This window comes from Dunckerocampus dactyliophorus, chromosome 10 (genome assembly GCF_027744805.1).
Source record: "Dunckerocampus dactyliophorus isolate RoL2022-P2 chromosome 10, RoL_Ddac_1.1, whole genome shotgun sequence".
NCBI lineage: Eukaryota > Metazoa > Chordata > Actinopteri > Syngnathiformes > Syngnathidae > Dunckerocampus > Dunckerocampus dactyliophorus.
In genome coordinates, this window is record NC_072828.1 from 21,617,858 (window position 1) to 21,641,324 (window position 23,467).

The 23,467-nt window shown below is 39.2% G+C and overlaps 1 protein-coding gene across 4 annotated transcripts in view; it reads left to right on the forward strand.

The window, feature by feature from the left end:
* The window catches only part of lrp8 (low density lipoprotein receptor-related protein 8, apolipoprotein e receptor), a 167,989-nt gene that overhangs the window by 57,576 nt on the left and 86,946 nt on the right, over positions 1-23,467 (forward strand). For all 4 annotated transcript variants that reach the window (XM_054788582.1, XM_054788584.1, XM_054788581.1 and 1 more), the window contains exon 3: positions 14,738-14,860. In XM_054788582.1, coding sequence (XP_054644557.1) covers positions 14,738-14,860 — 123 coding nt within the window. The remainder of the gene's footprint in view (positions 1-14,737; positions 14,861-23,467) is intronic.

Here is a 23,467-nt window from a genome sequence, read left to right on the forward strand (position 1 = left end):
GCGTTTGCCAAATGAATGAGGCTTACAAGGTGCTGTAGCATTGTGTGGATTTTGTTTTGGGTGAGCGATCCAAGATGGCTGAATAAATAAACCATGCTGGGAGTCGTCCGTCCACAACTTCATTATTACCACAAGATTCAACATACCAAAGGGTAAAATACAAGTTTGTTACAGGCAATTTTGGCAAAGTTTTTCATCAAAAACCCAATCGGATGAAAACTAGGGCATCAAAAAGTTCCACTGTATTCTTAAATCTCTAATTTATGTCGCTGGATTAAAAGACAAGTCTCTTTCTTGGCGTAACCAAAAATTGGGCTTCAAAGTTCTGTTTCATACTCATGTTTAGCATCAGACTTAAATACCGTGCCTTGTGTTTCATATGAAGTTACATTCTTTACTCATTGTTAGAGCCTTTTTGCCAACGAGGGAATTGTGTGTGTGTGTGTGTGTGTGTATTTGTATTTGTATGTGCCTCATCTAAGTGCAGGGGAGGGGACATTTATAAAGTCCCAAGCCAGTGTTCGGGACAGAAAAGGGACCAACATTAATCTAAGAGTTCAATCCTATAGTTGTCACCATGTGTTGGATAGGGTGGGCAAAGGGGTTGTCACTGACTTAAAGGCCTTTGGTCAGAACAATGGTTGCCCTTTATTTGTGGGAAAAAGGCAAGGAGTTCAAAGTTGAATCCTCCCAAACATTTCTCTCACGCCTTGCTCATTACTTCCAATTCCTTTTCCAACCAACTCATTATTCGGTCGTGTTTTGTTACTCTGCTATTAAAGTTTTGTCATCATGTTCATACTGCAAGCCCTGTGTATGTATCCCTTTAACATTCCTGCAAGTCCTGCCCGCTTCTTGTAATATTATCTTTGCTCCCATAATATTACAATCGTCCCTCGCCACATCGCGCTTTGAATTTTGCGGCTTCACTTTATCACGGTTTTTCAAAATACAATAACTTTTTCCCCAACCAAATTTACCAAAAAACGCCAACATTTAGTTTTCTTTGTTTCTCATAATTTTATGACTTAAAACAACTTACTATTTCAACGTTATGCTACTAAAATGACTATTTTTCGTCATAATATTAAGAGTTTATTCTAAAATTGTGACATTTTTTCTCGTTAAAATAGGACTTTTTTTTATTCAAAAATTTTTTACTTTTTTTCTCATAAAATTGCAGCTGTTTTTCATTTCTGCTGTTTTTTCCCAACTATTTAAACTTTCTATTTACATTTTCTTCTCGTAATTATGACTTTATTTCCATATTTTGACATTATTTTCGTAACATAACTTTTTCGGCAACCTAATTTTCCAAAAATTACGACTTCATTCGTTTTTTTTGTTTGCTTTTCACAGGATCACGACTTTGAAAATGTAACATCTTTCTTTTAATAGTTCAACTTTATGCTTCTAAAATGACGTTATTTCTCTGTATAATACTATGATGTTGTTCTCAGAAAATGTTGAAAATTTGACTTAAACTGGTACCCCTTATGTTTCCATTTTTGCTGCTAATTAAAAACATATTTTTTTAGGTCCAAGACTTTAGATATCCCTGTTTTAGACACAGTGTTAAGTTATGGAAGGTCAGGAAATATGTCACTTCAGTGCCACACCTTTTTTGCATAAATATAGCAATCAAAAAATAATGATGGGGATGCACATATAACGCCTAAAATGAGTAAATTTGCTGTTATATTCTTAGAAGCAATCCAGTTCTGGGAAACGTATACTGCATTTACCGGTAATTATTACACTATCGTTACATTGTTACAGTGTGTTCACATTGTGCAGTTATTTTTAAAGAATGTTTAAATATATAATGATTAAGTATAACTCTACAAAACATTTTGTAGAAATTTTTCTCTCTGCATTGTCCCAGGCTTTGTTTCAAACTATTTTATCACAAACGCTCAAGTCAAGTATGTTCCGAGAGGTTCTGTGGTTGTTTATGAGCATCAGCATCAACATTTAATGCACTTACACAGGCCCATTGTTGGACACAAATAGTAATCTTCACTGGGGGTTGTGATGGACAGATGCTGGAAAAAGTTCACATCGAAATGAACAGTGTTGAGTCACTTTTTTGTAACGAAATTACACGATTTAATGCTCCGGTCACACCATTCCATTCATTAGTAATGCATCAAGTGCATTACCACTTCCATTTATTACACAGTTACCGCAGCGACTGAAAGAATTCCCACTTCCCCAATATAAACGTAAGCGTGGAAACAGTGTAATCAACTTAACTGTTTGCATCAAATTGCTCTCAAGTGGAGAATTTCCCACAATGGTACTGCAGTGGAAATGCTGTCTGTAAAAGAGTAGCGACATATCCTGAAAGAGTATGGGGGAGGGAAGACGGATCAGCTTCAGAGTGTCAGCGAGGGATTATTCTCTCGTCTGTCAGATCAAAATTCCATTTCTGGTGTTCACTCACCAGGTTTGGGAGCTCACTCTGCTTCCTGATACCCCCTGGTAATACAATTAAGATTCTTGAGCTTTTCCCATGAATACAATGGGTGAAAGGGGGGTTGTTGCATGTTTCAGTGGAGTAGGGAAAGTGTCAAGATGTGTATGCGCTTGATTTTTATATAGGCCTTGAGTTTAGATAGTTCAACTTCTGGTCCTTTGTAAATTTATGTTCTTTTTTGTTCATAAAAAAAACAAACAAACAAAAAAAAAACACAATGCTGCTTAGCTATTACTGTCGCTGTCGTAAGAGCAAATCCTTAAACATGCTCAAGGATTCTGTCACGGCCTGGCAATAAGGCAAGGCAAGTTTATTTATAGAGCACAGTTCGTACAAAAGGTAATTCAAAGTGCTTTACAGAAAAGAGTAAAATCACTTTATAAAACATTAAATCATTCTAAAACCATGACATAAAATTCCATGAAGTCATTCCATAAAGCATAATAGTAAAAACAGAATTAAAATACTTTCCGTTGTCATGTGCACAGTTGAATAGAACTATTTTCAGTCTAGATTTGAACATTGCCAAAGTCGAGGATTGTCTCACATCTTCTGGAAGACTGTTCCAGTTTTTGGCAGCATTAAACTGAAACGCAGCCTCAGTCATGAGACTGGGCAGCCGCAGGAGACCACTCCCTGAGCTTCTCAGAGCCCGAGATGGTTCACGTGGCTGTAACATGTCAGAAATGTCCTTTGGCATGAGACCATGAAAAGACTTGTGCACAAGTAGAGCTGTTTTAAAGTCTATTCTCTGAGCGACAGGAAGCCAGGTGCAGAGATCTAAGCGCTGTACTAATGTGGTCCCTCTATTTTTAAAGTTTTATTAACTTGGGAAATCCACAGTTTTTATTGCATTTAATCTGTATTGAGAAAAGGAGAATGTAATTATTTTCTTCTCCAAGGTTTACATTGTATTGCTGGAGAAAGTGTGTCATTGTGTATATGAGAGGATAATTGGCTTTTCACTAAAACAGTTTTATGCTGATGCTATCGAACCACTGTGCACAGCGTAAAGGTTAGACTGACATTAGCCTCCATACAAATGAGTTTAGGACAGTGCACACTGAGGCAGATGACATCGCCAGTCTCCTCTTAAAACATCTTCACCCTCCGGAATGGGTGTGCGTGCGTGCATGCGTGTGTGTGTGTGTGTGTGTGTGTGTGTGCGGGTGGCACTGCAGGTTGTATAAAGTCTGCTTTGCTTCTCTAGAAACAGCTGGGTTGAGTACACAAATGTGCTTGTCCGCAGACATAAATAAAAGCTATTTTATTCAATTACCTGCAGCCCTTGACTTGAATTTGGAGTTTGGAGTTTCAGTGGTATGCTCAAGAGCACCTTGATGCTTGGGAAGCAGACTAGCGTCCCTCCAACCAGTGTGTGCATTCTTGTAACATTTTACGAAGTGGTGTCAAACACAATTGCCCTGCATGTTTTGCAGAAACGTTATTTCATCGCCTTTGTGACAAACATTGAATAATGCAATTATTGGTTTTACCCTTTTTCTCTCTTAGCTGCCGTGTGTCTGACTTTCTGTTGCTCACCTCTCTATCAGCAAGTTGTGCTGCTTTTATGCTGTAAATCTCTAAGGGTCTCTGGTTGTAAGAAGGAATGTCTCCGTCTGAACTCTATATTATTTCTCTGGAGGGCAAAAGAGACGAAAGCCCACACTCAGTCCTGCCTGCCCTTTATCAGTACCCAGTCAATTCCTGTGGGCGTCTTATCCATCAGGTGTAAAAGGCCCATGCCAAGCAGTACCAATGACTGGGGCCACAAAAACGCTCTTTTGTGTGGCGAGAGAAAAGAGACAGATGAAAATGGGGAGACGGTGGGTAGCAAAATAAAGGCATTAAATACTGTAGCATCCTTGGAGCGATAATAGACTGATTCTGTTCAATATAAAATTAAATAAATCAGTACTTTAGCTTGCCATTGCAAACGTGTGCCTGTTTGACTAATGCACCCTTGCCACAAATGCCTGGTTTTCTTCATTCTTCTTGTGAAAACAATTCCGTTTGTTTTATTTGCGTACCGTATTCACATGCAACAATGTGTAGCTTTTATAGCTGGTGTCACTCGAATATGAATGTAATCCTTAATAAAGGCAGTCAACTAATATTAACTCTTAAATACATTTAAAATAACTCATACCTTTAGTATATAAGACAGTGCAGCATTGTAAACGTGATCTTTAAAAGTTTGTTTACATGATAGACAGGACTCTGCTGTCTCGTCCTCCTCACCCACACACACTCAGTGCCTGAATGAGGACTTCCTTGCATTTTGATAGAGGGCCTGTCTGTTCACAGGCAGCCTAAAGAATACTAATTAGAACCGCCTCCACCGTATTCACACTTTATTCAGTCACAGATGTAGACAATAACTTAGGGCACATGATAAATGAGTAGTCCCATATTGCTCGTGTGTACTTTCTGGTCACAGGCAGACCAAACAAAGAGAGAAAAGAGAATTTGGGATTGAAGCCCCAATTCTTTACAACTTCCTGTGGTACGGACACAATATAACATCATATACACTCCTGATCAACATTTTAAGACCAGTTGAAAAATTGCGAGAATTTACATTTTACACTGTTGGATCTTAACGGGATAGTTTGGATTTTTTGACCTGAAGCTGTATGACATCCCCATCAGCATTGTAGTTCGTTAAGAGCGACTTACTTCCCCCCACTTCCCCCCAGTTCTGGTCGGATTTCGTTGATGAAGAACATATTTCCTGTTCGTTGGTGGGGCCACTTAAGTAAAGAGTTTGGCTCCTCAAAGCAATATGCTTTCAAAAGAGTGATACATTTGCGTCACAAAAATGCCACTTTCTCTTCCATCGTATCACTGCACAGTTACCTGTCCATTGTTGTTTGTCTTCCGTTTACCTGCGCCAAAGAAGACCGCTGTGAGGCGAGACTCTCTTTTACATGTTCTTCACAATGTTACGGTGATTGGATACTGCAAAAATAAGCAAGTTTTGAGTGCATCTCAATTTAAAATTTTGACTCCTTTTGTCAGGTTTTTAGTCTGCATTTTCAGATAATGTGTCATAGCTGCAGAGAAAGTTACGTACTATTCAAAAATTCATCATTAATATTAGTGTTGGTGGAATAAAACATGTTTTCAGCACTGTACACATGTTGGTTGGCCATTATTTCTTCAACTACATGCTATTTAAGTTGGCATCTGCTTGGTAGCATAAGTATGTGATTGTGTATGACATTTAATGATTTCTAATACTGCAGTCAGGCCCTTTTCCTATGTTGCGATAACTTACATAACTTTTTCTTCATCTTCACCAGGTGGAAAACTAATGCCAGATTACTGCCATCTGCCTAGTTTGGATCGTCTTTGCAGTTCATATAAAATGGATGTAACACAAGATCAAAAGGAGGAACTTTGGCTTTTCACAGTTAGTTCCTGGGGCCCCTGAGTTCCGGGATCTTTTTGGTTGAAAGGATCTATTAGTTACACACACGTAAGCGTCCAAGAATAATAGTTTTTTTCTTTTTTTTTCAGGACCTTTAGCAATTCATTTCTTTATATTGCCACTATTATACAGTGACTGAGTCAGTGTTGTAAATGGGAAAACTACTGAGGTGGAATTTCGTGAACATACAAATTACACAAGACCCAATTCAGTTAAGTAAATGTAGTCATTTGTAAAACAGAGCCAATCAAATATTCCAAACTAACATCAGCATATAAACTAACCAACACGTTGGGATGAGATGAAGACATTCACTTTTCCCCTCACCACACAACGCACACACAAACTCTCACAAAGAAACAGAGGAATTACAAAACATTGTCATCCAGGAATGCCCTCCAAAAATGCAAATGTGGTGTAGACTATTTGACCTGTTGGCTCAGCCTTAAAAACGCACAGACCTCTCCAGAATATTGAAAGACACTCTTGTGTGAGGTTAAAACCATGCTGTTATCGCTGCGAGCCAGAGAGCTCAGCCCGTCTCCCCCCTTTTTGTTGCTTGTGGCAAAGTAGCGATGAATATAGGAGAGAGAAGAAAGTATTTAAGATCAGTCTCCATTATTGAATGCGTCCTGTGATTTTTTGTGCATAGATACCCTGGTAGAACATACCCTGGTATCGTCCCGATCAGGTCTAAATGCCCTTCTGGCAGGGATGTCTTTGATGGCTGATGCTTTGGCCGATTTGAAGCAGGATTCATTGCAAGCTCCACAACAGCACACGGAAAAATGAAAAAATAACAGCCCGTGGAAAGAAAGCTCGGCCTGAGGGGGTATAGGAGAGCTCTTTTGAGGAAGTACATGCCAAGTTTGTGTGAAAATGTGACTATTATGCGAGTGACCCAGTGTGCTCACCTTGCTGCCAGTTACAACAATCAAAGTGGACAGAGGATGAGATTGTACAGAGAGTCCTCGCCAAGTAGCCGGCATTCACATTTTGTTCACTGGAAGCCGAGTGTGAAACTTTGATGAAGAGCAATTTGCATCTCTGGATGGCTATGAAGAGGTTGGCTTTGTTGTCGCCACCAAAAAAAGCTGCTGCCTCCAGAACCTGCCAGCCTCATCACCAACCGGCAGCCACCCTCTGCCCTTCACCCTCCACCCTCCTGGCATCTCTTTTGTCTGCTTCAGCCAACAGCATATCCACTATTGTATTGTATAGCCAAGGGTACCTGCTAGGAGTCCTTTCATTGACACTCCCTGGGTTTTTTTTTTTTTTTCTTTTTGAATTTGATGCTTAGAAAAAAAATAGAAAAAAAAACTGCACATAGGAGTTTTTCCAAGTGGATTGATGACATGGTGGAAGAGTGGCTGGCACTTCCGTCTAGGGTTGAGTATCGTTTACATCGGTGTGTCCTAAATGCTTTTTTATTAGCCCACGGCACATTATATAATTGAAAAATCAGATCATATTTTTATTATCATTATATCATATAATAGTGGTTTATTTGGTCTCAAAAAATGTTGACAGTAATATATTTGAGCGTCAATTTGTGGGACAATAAACATTTCAAAATGCACCCGCATTGTTCTTTTCATTGTACTTTTCTTAAAATTTATGTTATAAATAAAAACCGATACACACTAGTCTGAACACAATGGTCATTAAAATACTTCAATAATATAACTAAAATGATAACTAAGTAATAAACTCACAAAAAAATAAAACAAATTGTCATAATCATTACAGCTAAACTAGCAGTGGTACAGAACAAAGCTAATGTGCACATAATGCACCTGCTTGTGTCGTGATGTTGATTGTTCAGGTTTGTGAGTGTACCTTGTGAGTGTGATTGGTGGATGAAGAGGAAGTATCGCCTTGCTGTTGTGGAGAGTGACTGCGAAACGTTTGCATTGTTGGAACTGAGCGCTGCTGTTTGCGTGTTTAGGCTAGCGGTAAAGTTTAAAATAAGCATCAGACTCTCCGTACCTCTGTCGGGACACTGCATTACTTACAAGACAAGACCTAAAAAATATACTGATGATGGATGTTGTGAATTTCACCATGGACAGGAGGTGCAGACACAATGATAGGAACACCCATTGTAAGTGGTTAACGCATATGCTGCAAGTGCAGAAATTTGTAGAATGGTTAGTGAATCCCACTTCCCCCACTATCTCCTTCATTAAAAATGAACAAAAAGGCCCCTATGATGCTCGCTGTCAATAAGAGAGTCTGTCAATGAAGAGGGGTGGTGTGGGACACTGTGGATCCGAATAGAAGACAGGGTAGCTTGGTGTGTGTGTCTGCATGTGTCTATTTGTATTCCAGTGGCTCAGGGTATCCGTGGATACACCTAGGTGACTGGGAAACATGCAGCAGGAAGAAGTGGGAGAGTTGTTATATCACAAACATGCCCTTGATACCCACACTGATTAGAAAAAAACACAGTAGAAGGTTACTTTAGGTCATTCCTGACCACGCTGATGCTAATCCACAGCTACAACATACTGGTTGGTTTGTTTACTTCTTATTTGCAAGTGATTCTGTGATTAAGATAAGGAATACTCTGGCAATTTGGCTGTTGTACTTATTGCATATTAGAATTATTTCTAATTAATTAATTATTGAACGCCTTGGATAGTTTTAATGTTATAGGGAGGCCAATTTAAAGGCAAAACACACTAAGATATTCTCAGTGGTTATTTTCCCATTCAAGGTAACTTGATTCCTTCATCCAATGACTTTTCAAATGTATTTTTAAACCATGCCAGTAATAAACCAATAAGCAAACAAAAGAAAGGGCACCTGGCTGCTTGCCAATGGAACAAGGGAAGGCGTGAAAGAGAGAGTGCCAAGGAGCCAAAATGGGAAGAGTAGAGAAGAGGAGATAAGGAACAAATCAAATGAGCGTGGCAGAGAAGACTAAAAATGGAGGCTGTGTACAATGTTTTGTTGTGCGGCGCGATCAGAGAGAGGCGGGGTCAGCTTGTCACAAACAATAATCACATATCCACATTCACCTCTGGCAAGCCTGAATTATGCAAAGTAGCAGCTTGCGATTTCCTTTGTATTTTTCACCTTGGAAAAATTCCTTCTGCAACATTCTTTGAACCTATTTCAAAACGGATGGCAAAAGCATGCACAGAATGGTAGGAAATTCTCAAATGCTCGGATGCCTGGCGACCTTTACAGGGTGTCCTTATTGGTTCCAAGCACTAGCCATTCGGAATTTTAAAGTTTTTTTTTTTTTTTTTTCCTTGTCAGCATGAAGATAATTCCTTCTCTCTTTTGTCTGCTGATGCTCAGCAGGCTCCAACCCACCACAAGTCATCAAAACCCCCTAACCCCGCACTACACTCCCCACCCATATCTCAAATAACTGCAATCAGCGGGTGCATGATTTTTGATAATAAGCCCAGTGGTAATTTGTCATGTGGGCTGACCAGCAGTGCGCTGCGTGTGTGCAGTTTGGGACATGAATGGCGATGGTACAGCAAAGAGGAATTACAAGGCTCACAGTGAGCGTCGATTCATACAGCCAGCAGGAACACGTTAGCTTGTTAAAAAGACTTTTTCTTTTTGTTTTCAGGGTGGGTGTGCAAAAATCCCCCTTGGTTCTGTCTGATCCACAAAGAATGACAGAATGCACAGTTATTGATTTCTCATGAGAGCTGTCACATAACCAAACACTTAATATACATGATCACCCCTTTGCCTGGCTGTGAAAATACAATTCCTCCCATCATCAATGTTATTCATCATGTTCTTTTAAGCTTTCATAAAAAAAAAAAAAACATTTGGGTAATTGATTTCAAATGAATATTTACACTGTCAAACTTAAAAACGCTATCTTCACAAAGCATGTCCTCCAACCAACACCAATAAAATACTCTCTATTTTAATGAATGAGACAATAATATGGGGGATGGGGCCAGACTCGTATAGCACAATGTAGCCCCTCCCCCAGTTTCCTTGGTTCTATGGCACCAGTGGGACATTGGTGTTTTGTGTGTGTGTGTGTGTGTGTGTGTGTGTGTGTGTGTGTGTGTGTCTGCATGTGTGTTATGGTGCTGCTCTGCATGTGCGGGTCATTGAGAGTGTATTTCACTCTGCAATCAGTCTATAATGAGAGGGGTCTCCTGACCTCTACGGGGCAGACTGGAAGCCTTAGATGTACTGCAGTGTCATTTTAATCTTCTATGCTAATTTTAATCTTCTATACCAGGGGTCACCAACGTGGTGCCCGTGGGCACCAGGTAGCCCCCCACGACCACACGAGGTGCCCGCAAGCCTGCTTTTCATTCAGGTTTCCAGTTAATAATGAAGGAACAGCAGAAAGAAATGCATTCTGAAATACAAAATGTGAGTTGTGGACACCAGCATTTTGTTAACGTTCTGGTAAAACAAGCGTATTCGCTTTGTTTGGGTTTAAAATAAGCTCTGAAAATAAATGTTACAAAAATGAGTAGGTCTTGGCCATTTTCATTTTGTAAAAGTAGCTCTCACAAGGAAAAACGTTGGTGACCCCTGGTCTATACTAATGTCAAGAGGTGCCTCCGACTATGGCTGTTTCAAAATGCTGTACGATCATAAAAAAACTGAATTAAGATAGAGGCATGAGCACATTATTTACATGTAAAAATACGAGTACTCTTCCACCCCCCCCACTTTTGATATTTATATACAGTATATGTTTTTTTATTTATTTTGTAAAACAGAAAAAAAGCATTGTGTATATATATTTAGGCCTATTTGTATATTAAGGGTGCAATAATACATGTACTGAGGTTGAACCAATAGATACAGCAGTCTTGGTTTGATAGCACTATGAATCGAACAATACTGTAACCCATATGTCACATGACATCAATCAGCTGACATCAAAGCCCCCTCCTAATTCGCTGTTGCTCCTCTGCGGCAAAGATGAAATTCCAGCAGGTAGAAGCAATCAGCGCCTCTTGTTGTGGCTGGCGGTAGACGGTATGCAAAACTGCATTTTTCATCTTTATTATGAAGATTGCGGATGAAATAACTCAGCGGGAAGATGCATACACATACAATAAAAGTCCTCATTGCATATATAGCGGCTAGATCCTTGCAAAACCTTAACAAAAAAAAAAGAGAATTGTGCTGTGCGCACCCTGAACTCCACGGAAGCTACCAGTGCTTTATTGTTAGTTATTTGTTAGTTATTTAACATGTCAGCTTTTTCTTATTACATTATACAATCTGTTAATCGAGGTTAGATTTTTTTTGGAGGTACATGTCACGCAACGTGAGAGGGTTTGCCGCGGGAGGAGCGAGCCCGTGTAGCGTATGCTGGTGCTTCGACACAGGACCATAATCCAGATTTCAGAGATGGGACTTGAAACCGAAACCAGCGAAATGCAACAACACGCGCACCTGGAGATCAGCAAAATCTGCAAGCGTATTCGTGATGAATGCGAAAAATGCACAATTATATGTTGGCAGGTGTGTGTGTGATACCATTCTTGCTGTTTGTACACTGTTTCCAATGAATGTCAATCATACAATATTCACTGCTATCACGGAACAGGAATTAAAGAGGACCACCCCGCCATATGCTCTCAGATGTGTGTGCGGCTTTGCTCAGTCAACGTGCAAATGCAGTGTGGGGGGGTGTGCCTTCAGGATTGATAGCTGTTCATTAAAACAATCACCCAGTCCAGAGGACTAAATGTCTGATTGTGTGATGTGATTGAAGTGTTGGGGATGTGAGGGATGGGGGGGAAGTGTCTAGCTATGTTTTTGTCTGTGAGTGTAATAGTGATGATATCGATGTCTGACTGTTTAATAAATTAATGCAGGTCAAGGCTTAGAGCCTGATGTCACCCAGAAGGCCTTTCGTTAACTCACATCAGTCAGTCGGCATCAGCCTTTGTATTGTTCAGTCCATCTCTTTAATATCAGAGTGTTGTGGCGATCAGAAAATTATGGCTGCTAAAGCAACTGTATCACCTCTGCTTGATCCAGAATTAATTTTGCAATTAAAACCTAACACAAGCCTGAAAGCATGTTGCACAGATTTCTAATAAGGCAGAAACAAATAATGGAATTAACTCGGCGTCGTGGGTAGTTCCAGAAACCTTTCCAGGGCCGTTTACGTAACAGATTTGAAATGAACAATCATAAGTAAAAACTAGGGGTAGTCCGATCAGGGTTTTATGCTGCCAATTCCGATACCGATCATCCACGAATGAGATTGACCGATACTGATATCGATCACATGGATAACTTAACTTACATATGAATTGTCTTTCAATATTTTTTGACTAATAATAGGCCAAAGTCAACCACGAATCATTTATTAAGTAATTGTTTTTTGAAAAACCGCGACAGAGCAAGGGAGAGATGTTTGAAGCAAGGGATGACTCTACTCACTTGGAAAAGTCCTTCAATAGGGATGCACATTTAGAAGATGTAGATACATAGATAGATAGATAGATAGATAGATAGATACTTCCATTATCACCAAGAGCAGTTTACGAATGTACTACATTTTCCTTGTTATACACATACGCAGTAGTGCGAGGTGGCACAAGTCGACACCAGCTGCCTCCTTGTCATTCTCTGCTGTGAGCCTCGAAAACTCACCACAGTCGGCCAAGTGTTTGTTCTTCACATCCTGTATTAAATTTGTCGTGTTGAAGCTTTTTAACGTGTCGCAGGTTGCAAACTTTACATCACTCTCACAAATGGCCTAAAAGTTCGACACGGTAGACGTACATGTTTGGGGCGCGGTGTGACGGAAAGGGGGGAGGGGACACTACACTGCACACAGGCTGCAAATACTTTTCCACGGAAATCGGCCGATACTGATCGGTGGCCAGTGGATCGTAGCATCCCTAGTGAGAGCTCATATGCTGGTCGTTGTTTACATGACAACACTTATTTTAAGAAATGGAATTATCGTTGTTGTGTAAACACTTAAAGACACAACTTTTTTATAAATCAGAAATCACATTTGTGTGCATCCATTTGTGGAGCACAGGGATGTTGTTGCTTTTTGTGCCACTTAAGATAATGCGCCTGAGTTTAACAACCTTAAAACTTTGTAAACAAACAAAAACGAAAACAACATACATGCCTTTGTTTTGATTGTTCTCCTGTAGTCAGGGAACTGTCAATGCAACTGTAAATTGTGGCTTCAAGACACTGTATCCACAATAAAACGTAAAATGTTTTAAATTACATTTAAAACATCAATATTTAGATAAGATGAAGAAAAATTCCAAAGTCAGGGCCTGTGTTAAATATAGTGGTTGCATTCTGGTCTTTTATAGCAATATTTCCCTGACGATGGAGAAACTGGAAGGGCTTTTAATCTCTTCACAAGACCAATACTGTTTTCTGTCCACTTTACTCTGTTTCAACCAGATGAATGCACACACACACACACAGATGCATGTACTGTAGACCTTGAAGTATTGTCCACTCACTCATGGCTGTTGTTCAACCTCAGCTCGCTGATTAACGGCCTCCGTCCCTCCGCTGACATGCAGTGTTCTTTAGCTCTTTAGCAGATCACAACAACGTGAAGGACAATCCATATCCTCTGTTATTTCTCATACATTCGCATTTTTTTCCTCCCACCTCTAATTGTTTGTGTCTCATTTTTCTCTGTCTTTTCTGGATCTCCCATAAACGTATTCTTCCTAGACCCACACTGCTGTTACTCACGACTAAGAACGGAGAGAGGGACGTGTGTAAATTACACCTCAGATGAAAATAGGTCCTACATTTTTATTCTTTTTAATGAATTTATTGTTAAGAATGAATCCATTTATCGGAAATTTGTAGGGTAGTTGCATCAGGAAGCAAAGCAACGGAGGCAGCATGCAGCGCAAACCAGCAATGATGGTGTTGAACTTTGCGATAAAAAACAACAACAAACATCAGCTGTGGAAGTTGATCCGTATCCATGCATGCGGTATGGCAGGGATATATTTCATCTTTAATACATTTCTAATTAATCCCTGAATTTTTCCAAGAAAAATCAAGGAAATTCAGTCGGATACCAATCCATAGAAGATACTACGCTGAAGTGACATTTCCGTAATTAGCAGTTTGCCTTTTGAAAGCTGGAGTCAGGGCAGAATGTATTTGTCACAGATTCAAGGTTTTTTTTCCATATGTAACTCACACGTGTTCTCTCTCTTGCTCTCATATAGCACTGAAATAACTTTCACACAAGTTGCACTCAAAGTGCTCATGACACTAAAAAAAGTAATCACTTAATAAAACGTTTTGGTCATACTGCTGCCATCCGCCAGTAAACAACTATTAAATATGAGTGACATAAGTTGCGATTAGTTTTCTGAACCATCGCCATCTTGGCTGTGACATCATGGCGAGGGCACTTTCAGGCAACCAGACTCATCAAAACACAACCAGGGACAATAACACACAATAGAACTTCTTCTATTGTGTTTTGACTCGCATCTTTAACGAGTCAAGGAAAGATGGTCGGGACAGCTGATTGTGGAAGCACCGTCTGGTAATGCACATCCAGTCCCAAACTTTCCTTTATCTGAGGCACAATATTAAAACAACTGTCCTCGAAATGTACCAAAGATAATACCAAAGAATCTGACGCGGCGAACGCCGTCTTTCGGAAATGTGAACAGGCTTACGCCATCTGTCCATCCTCCATAACAATATGAAAACTATGTATTCCAAACATAGTTTGTAGAGGGAGGGTTCTCTTTGAGATTGTGCGTGTGTCACATCCAGTGGTAAAATACATTTCACTCACTTGTCTGAACTCCGCACTCATCAATGTGTTTCCTCTGTCTCGACAGCCAAGAAGACGTGTGCAACGACAGACTTTGCCTGCAAGAACGGACAGTGTGTCCCTGCTAGGTGGCGCTGCGATGGAGAACAGGAGTGTGCGGATGGTTCCGATGAGGCTGACGCAATCTGCAGTAAGTAGCTGACCGGACGTGCTGTTACAGACACATAGCCACACACGAAAACAAGCGATGTTACATAGCCGTGGATGTCGACGCGGAGAGGGTGTAGGTCATGCACACAGTCTGGGAAGTCACTTCACTGACACACACACACACACACACATGCACACATCGAACTCAAGATGCAAGTCTTTGTGTTGTTTAATCACACAGGCATATATAAAGAGTGTCATTCTACATGCCGCATTTAGAAGTTTGTATACAATAGATAATGTAATAGAATGTATATAGAGTGTATTTTAATGTCTGGTTAAGATATTTGCATTTGCTAAAGAAATAGTAGCTGAAATGATTAAGAATATGACTGAAACAATGAAAAACATCATAAGGTAGACCTGAAAAGAGGCCCATATCATAGAATCTCCCTATAAACTAGCGTCAAATGAGTACCTCTTACAGTGATCAATCTCACACTGACAATTATCTTCGTAAAGGCCGAGTTTTTACTACAACCTCATGAGTTGAATCTGAATGGATACAGGTATCTGTTCTGTATATGGGTAGAGTTAATAAAATAAAAGTCAGTTAGAAAGACACCGTATTCACTTTTAATGACACCGATGCCAATGAAGTCACTTCTGCTGGTTTTACGACATTTTGTGCTTAAATGAGCAGGCATATGCATGCACAGACAAGTACAGTACAGTGTTTAACCAACACAGACACAGATGCTGTCCCTCCGGCACAAAGAGCTCTCAAGGTTGCTTGGGTTGCATGTCCCATTTTTCTGCCTTCATACCTTTCGTGCAGAGGTCACACTACCCGAGCACATTACTGCTAGTTTTCTGCGCCACGTGGCGCTCCATACATGGTTTTGTTCATGGCAACTGCGAGTGGAAGAAACTTTAGTTGCATAATTCCACCATCATTTATTTAGCGTGGTTGGATTTGTTTGTCGACACCACTGCACAATTTCAAGTCGTGTTACAAACGGAATAATCAGATAGCATTGTTACAGTAGGTCAGGGGTGTCTAAAGTGCGGACAGGGGGCCATTTTATGGCCCGCGGCACGTTTTAAAAATCGAATAAGAAAAAAAAAAAAAACACAAAAAACCAACAGCAAAAATGGAAAAATCATCAGAATCAAGTCAAAACATTAAGAGAAAAAATCTAAACAAAAAGTTGTAATTTCACGTGAATAACATTGTAATATTATGAGGTAAGCTAACGTCATTTTAGTAGCATAAAGTTGAAATATTAAAAAAAGAAGTTATTTTTTATAATATAAGAAACAAACTAAAAACAGATACCGGTACATTTTTGGAAAATTCATGTGCGGAAAAAGTTACGCTATGAAAATAAAGTCATAATATGATGGGAACAGTCATAATTACGAGAGAAAATTTACAAGAAGAAAGCTGGAAAAAAATTGGAACATTTAAAAAAAGAACATCAGAAATGGAAAGAACAGCTGTGATTTTCAATTTTTGGGGGGACGGATGGGAAGGGACGTTTACAGCGATGGGCATCAGACAGTGGATGCCCTCTGTGAAGCCAACTTCACCACTAGGAGCAACATCAAGATCAAGAATGCCTAAACCAGTTTTTGGGGTGATTAACAAGAATGGCGCAGCTACTCATTCCTGAGTCCTTCTTTGAAAATAGTTTTTCTATTTTAGAGAGGTTTTGGGGTTTATTTATCTAACACTTGTGATCAGCTGATGAACAGCCTATTTCAGTTTTATGCATGTTTACAAGAAATTGTTTACTCTATTTTTTTCGTCTCAGTCCCATTTTCCCAGTTTAAATATTTGGAAAAAAAACCCAGCAAAAATTAGGAAGGAAAACAGCAAAGACCGATGTTCATACTAATAATGCGCTTTTTCACCGATATCACAAAACTGAGATGCATTTTTTTTTCTTGAAAAATATATAACTTCTTAGAATAGCTACATATGTTGGTTTACAAATTATTAAAATGGCCCTTGCATCTTTAAATTTTTCAGTATGTGGCCCTTGGCGGAAAACGTTTGGACACCACTGTTGAATGTGTACTGCTGTTTTGTGTGACAGCGTATGATTCTTCTATAACAGAGAGCATTCCTGGAGCCTGCACGGAAATAAATCATATTCAGTGCTAGAAATGCATGGCTTAAAAAAAATAATAATAATAATAAATCATGGCTTTTTTGCATTTAATCGTGGTTATAGAATTACAGGCCTAATGGGACTTACACGTTTGGGGTTTGTCAGTACACATAAATGCACCATTTGCAGAGTGCCTGTCTTTGTTCTGGTCAAGTCGATTGTAACCAATGTTGATAGCCTTTATAATAGTGCATTAATGTAATTCAAGGCCTTCAAATAAGTCACCCCTCACGGTCTTATTTAAAATCTGTTGTAGCTGCTGACTGCTGCAATTATGAACAATGAAAGTCAGACACTGCGATTCTAAAGCTTCTCCTCAACTTTGGTCAGAGGTTATTCAGCACTGTGGTTGGATGAGTGTGAGACCGATGAGGATATACGTAATGTGTGTGTGTGTTACAAATGCATAGCCTTCACATTTTATTGATGATCATTTGAAGGGCAACAGAGGCCATCCAACAATTTTCTATTCCGCTTCTCCTGATTAGGGTAACGGGTAAGCTGGAGCCTATCCCAGCTGACTTAGGGCAAGAGGCGTTGATTGCTCAGCAGCCAATTGCAGGGCACATATAGACAAACAACCATTCACACTCACAGTCTCACATATGGACAGTTTAGAGCAGTGGTCCCCAACCTTTTTTGACCCACGGACCGGCTTGTGTTCCCACCAATCTCCCGCGGACCGGGGGAGGGGGTTTTGTACATTATAGCGATCTAATTTATCTTATTTATGATGTATTGTGTAAAACTAAGACATGAATAACATCAAATTAAAAGCACAAAATGAATGCCGACCCACCATCCACCAGTTCAAGTTCCAGCCAAGTTTTTCCAGAGAGATTATTACATCGCTGTTTGACGTGTGTGGTAAAAGGCAGTGTGCTAGCATGGATTAACTTGAGACAAATGTGCACATTAGCACTCAATAAGTCATCAAAACTTACCTTTATGCATTCCCACATAGTATCAGCATTTCAGACCAAATATGAGGTGAAAGAAAAATGGTAAAAATACAGTAGTAGTCTATCTGTGCGGCATGAGATAAAGTTAGCACACGCACAATGGACATGCGTCAAGTGAGACGGATGTAACAGAGCGAATCCGGCCACTTTACAAAATAAAACATCATGGAAATTATTTTTTCTTTCTGTGCGGCCCAATACCAAATGACCCACGGCCCGGGAGGTGGGGACCACTGATTTAGAGTCTACAATTAACCTAAAATGCATGTTTTTGGGATGTGGGAGGAAACAGGACTACCAACCCACGCATGCATGTGGAGAACATGCAAACTCAACACACCATGACAATGACTTTCTACAGCCCGTGTAATGAGACTAGTTACGAGATCTTGCGAGATTTCTTGTTTAGAAAAAAACTGTCTCGCTATAATAAAAAAAAAAAAAAAAAAATGAATCACACGATAAATGGAAAATGAACTTGGTAATTTTGCCGGCCTTTATATATCGCCATGTGCATGAGTGTCTGTTTTCATCTCTCGCCTTCAAACAGGCAGGAAAAGACTTCACTCTTGTCAGTCATAGAGTCACCTTGTCTCTGTGGTTAGGCCGCTAGCGTCATACATTAACACAGCAAAAGAGTGGAGCCTCGTGAGGAGCAATGCAAAGTAACGTGGCAGAAGCCAGGAGGGAAAAAGGTGCTTGCAAAGCCAAATGCCACAGCTCCCGTGTGGGAATATTAATGAGCAAGGTGAGCCCATCAAAACGAACGAACCAGAATTCAAAAATCTCGTCTCGTCTCGTTCTCATGGACCAAATCTCATGCATCATCTCCTCTCGTGAGTTGGGTGTCACATGCCCAAACTAAAGAACTTATCCAAACTGGTCTTTCAGAAAAAAAAAGAAAAACAAGGTGATCAGATATACTGTACAAATAACCGAAAAGAGCACAAACGTTTTTGAGTGTTTGAAAACTTTTTTTTTTTTTTTTTTACAAAAGCGAATTATTCTCATGTTTCCCTTGCTATCCTCATAACGAGCAACCTGTATTAACATAAAACACTCCAAAGGCGCCAGTGCCTCACCAGCCATGACACACACCGCATGTCACTGATATATATAATACATTTAGCTAATCTCGTACAACCGGTGTTTTTGCCAAAGATAAGTCACAGAACTAAGCTGAACTGTCTTATCACCCAACTTCATGTGGTTGTGACCACAGGCCATCCCTTGTATTTGCACATTTTACTAGCATGATTCTCAAATAGGTGATCAAAGAGTCTTTTGAAGTTTGCCATAATCACAAGTCTGATTTGCAAATGGTGTGTCTGTTTGTGTTTGCATGTGCACAGCTTCAGTGACGTCAGTGACTTCTGCATGACCATAAATGACATTTGTGGCGCCCAGATTGCACAGATACCTACGTATCACAGATATCCTCAAAGATCTATAATCACTAGAGAAATGGTCAATGGCTTATATGGGCAAGTCCCACACACTCCCTTGCAAAGATGTTTCACTTGCTGGCGGCCATGCTTTTCAACCAGGTACTACATACAGTATGACATTCTGTGGTGATTCTTGAAATTTCAAGTCAGCCATGAGTTATGGGCTGAAATTCAGGTTTTTAATTACAATTGCTGTATTTGTCAGGGAAAAAAAGGTCCCATGATGTTGGAATTTATCCGAAAAAAACATAAACCTGGAGTTTGGACTGCCATAATACATGATTTTATGCGAGACATCAGAAAGTCTTGTAACATTTTTGCCCTCCTTATGCATCATCAAGTCTTTAAAGAGAAATGATGATGGCAACAGTTTGACTCTCTTATTAATTCAGTTTAAGGTGTATTGTGTTCCTTCAGTCATGTGTCTGATTGTACGTGAATGTGAACGCATTCTTATAGTCTACAGTTAACACTTCAGTTAACACACCATGTACATCATTAGGCTGTCTCCCTGCAGCAGTACATGTTCCCTCCTGCTCTAAATTCCGTAATATAATTACCAACTGGGGCTCATTGCTGCCATTTCACAATCGTTTTTTTTTTCATATTTGTAACTCATCTTTAACATCGAGCCAAGTAAACCTCACCATGTTGTGCTAAAGCTCGTGCTCTGTCCTTTCAGCCCACTCTGCTGTACGATCACCACTTTGTGATCTGAGTTCAGCTTAAGTAAAGCCTTTGATTAAATTGATTTGCCAGGGAGGGAATCGATGCGCTGATCCCTGAAACCTCAGGTTGACTGCTGATTAACTATAGACCAAGGGTAATGTCTCTGAAAGCAGAATCGACACCGAAATTACACATTTGAAAAAGCAGCGAGCTATCGGTTGATGTTAATACTGTAGACAGATTTGATTTTTTTGTATTTTCACTTGTCAACATTTGATTGTTTGACTCTCTAACCCACCTACACATGAAACAGTTGGCCTTAGCTGAGGTCTGCGTGAAAGACAGCATAAGAGCTAAAAATACTGTGTGATTAGTTTAATGCTACATAAAAATGACAACATTGCATCAAGGCAAATGACACTATAAAGACAATGGGATGCGCCACAGAAATTAATCACACAGGCGATATTGCATGCAACGCTTCTCTGCACAAACTTTTTCACAAAATGCAGCGCAAGACCTTAACCACATACTGAAAAATGAAAGGATACAAGGGCCACTTTGATATTTTGCAAACCAACACATGTAGATATGCTAAGATGTTATTTTTTTCTGCTGTTATTTTTTTTTAAATGTTCCAAATATTTGAACTTTCCTTCTTAAATCTTCGTAAATTTTCGTCATCGTCTGCGTCTTCTCATTTGTTCAGTTATTCATTCATTCATTTTCTATGCCGCTTGTCCTCACTAGGGTTGTGTGGGTATGCTGGAGCCTATCCCAGCTGTCTTTGGCGGGGTTCACCCTGGACTGGTCGCCAGCCAATCGCAGGGCACATGTAGACAAACAACCATTCACACTCACATTCATACCTATGGACAATTTAGAGTCGCCAATTAACCTAACATGCAATATTATGATTTTATTCCCATAATATTGTAACTTTTTCCAAAACCCAAATTTTTATACATTTTCACTTTATTTTGTTTTGTTTTTCATAATGTAATGACTTAAAAAACACATTTTTCTTTAATATTTCAACTCTTTTCTCTTAATAGTTTAACTTTACTCTTGTAAAATTGCAGCTTTTTTTTTCCATTTTTGGTGTTTTTTTTTATTTATTTCCATTTCAACTTTCTTGTAAATGTTCTTCTTGAAACGCCGACTTCATTCCCATAATATTTTGACATTATTTTGATATTTTAACTTTTTCTCCACCCTAATTTTCCAAAAATTACAAATTTATTGTTTTGTTTCTTTCTCATAATGGTAATGGTAATGGTTTAGTGTATTTTGAACATGGATATAGGTTACATTGGAATACATCACATAGTAAAATTCACAGTTCGACATGTCCAAAAAAGGAGTAGGAAGAAGCAACGCTTTTTTAAACCTACCCCGCATCCGTTAAAATACATGGGAAAATGATAAGGTAATATAATAATGTGGTAAAATAGGAAATAAATTATAAGTGTAGTAGCGATTAGACGTAGCATCGGATGTACACAATGGCTCAGGACAATTTCTTCATAATATTGCAACGTTATTCTCTTCATATTTTGACTTCATTCTGGTGAAATTATTGCTGATTTTTCCATGCTTCTACAGTTTGACAATCAGTGCTGATTCGAGGGGTTACAGATATATTTTTCCTACTAGTGTACCGTGTGCGTGTGTGTTCATTCAGCTTTGCCAAATTCTACACGGGGATTAACCTGAGCTCTTCTCGCCAACTGAGTTTTTCGGTAAACAGAAGTTCAAGATTATAGAATTGCAACGCCGTACACTCAGAACTCTGACCTTGTTCACCCTCGTATTGAGCTGACACGGAACACCCTTGAGATGTTTTCTTCTTCAAAACAAAAGTTTTGAAGAGGAAACTGTTCAATCATTGAGTACTGCATAATACGGAGGGTGTTTTATATTCATCACATACCAGTCTTAATGGAAAACTCATCTCATCATCACTTTACTACTCACAGGCACTTTGCACACCGAGGGGGTGGTGTGCAGACCTAAATACTAAATAAGTGCTTATGAACATTTGAGGACATTTTGTTACTGCTGTGACCTTTTTTTTCATGTAGAAAGATAGATCAAACATGTCCATTTCAGCCAGCAAAAGCCTGGTAATATGTGTGTCATTCACGCACTTCACCTTTTTCCTTCTTTTAATGTATTTATTCTTTCACTTTAACAAAAAAATGTACTACATGCATTTCTTCTAAACATTAATATTATCTGATCATGCAACAAGATATTCCAAGCACTTTTTGTTATGAAAAATAAGCACTTGAATGTATATATGTCACCTTGACATTCTCACTTCACTTGTCATTTCAAAGCAAGTTATCCATCAACTTGTTAATAAAAAAATGAAATGCACGGGCAATTGTGTAATAACATGAGGTGATATTCATATTTATATTGATATCTTTCAACAGTTACAAGTGGCCCTCTGAGGGCAGCCATAACTGCAATGTGGCCCTCAATGAAAGCAAGTTCGACACCCCTGCAGTACAGAGTACATGTTTATACGGACTACCTTGGTGTTAAGCGTCTAAAAAACTCACCATCATCTCCATTCATTTCATGAAAGTCATGTGAATTAAGGCACACTTATCTTCACAGCATCCATCCTCTTCTCTCTCTTTTGGCATGTCTAATTCTCAAACAGAGCAATTTTAGTCACGCTTTTTATTGTAGTGAAGCAGGAATGAATGTAAATGTTGAATGTTGAATGTTGTTTTTTTTAACCATGCCGTCGTCTCAAAATTTAAAACTTCTTATATGCAACTTCACCAATAAGTAAAGTACCGTTAGGTACTCAAATTTGGTTGTGTACTTATGCTTTCTTTTAGTTATTCAAATCAAATATTGCTATATTCCTTAGCAGCTTTGTATTTTGTGAAAACCTTGCATTGCATCAGTGACTGATTGCTGTAGAAATTTAGTATATCCAATTCAATTCAATGGAATTTGGTCATTATGTGATCCCTTTTTTGTGTTCATTTTGTCTCAGTTACGTTTGTTTTGATTCAGTGTACTGTACTGATGTTACATTGACTAAAACGCAGTATTATTAGCTATCGGTTTGAAGGTGAGGAGCTGCCTTTTGGAAATTGCAACAGTTCACTGTAGACTTCTTTCAGCAGCAATGCAATTTTATCAGTTATGAATGGGGAGGCTGGTGTGTCCTGGATATACCACAGCTCAATGCGTATTAAACTGGTGCTCCCCTGGTGGTAATTTGCAGTTGTCTTTCTAAAAATCCCCCACGGTCTTGTTAATGTGGTCACAAATGCAAAAAATAGACAGGGCATATGTATTTATGCATGTATTCATGGTTAGAGGCTTTTCTGTAGCATCATTCTGCAAGTTCAATAGCAGGGCA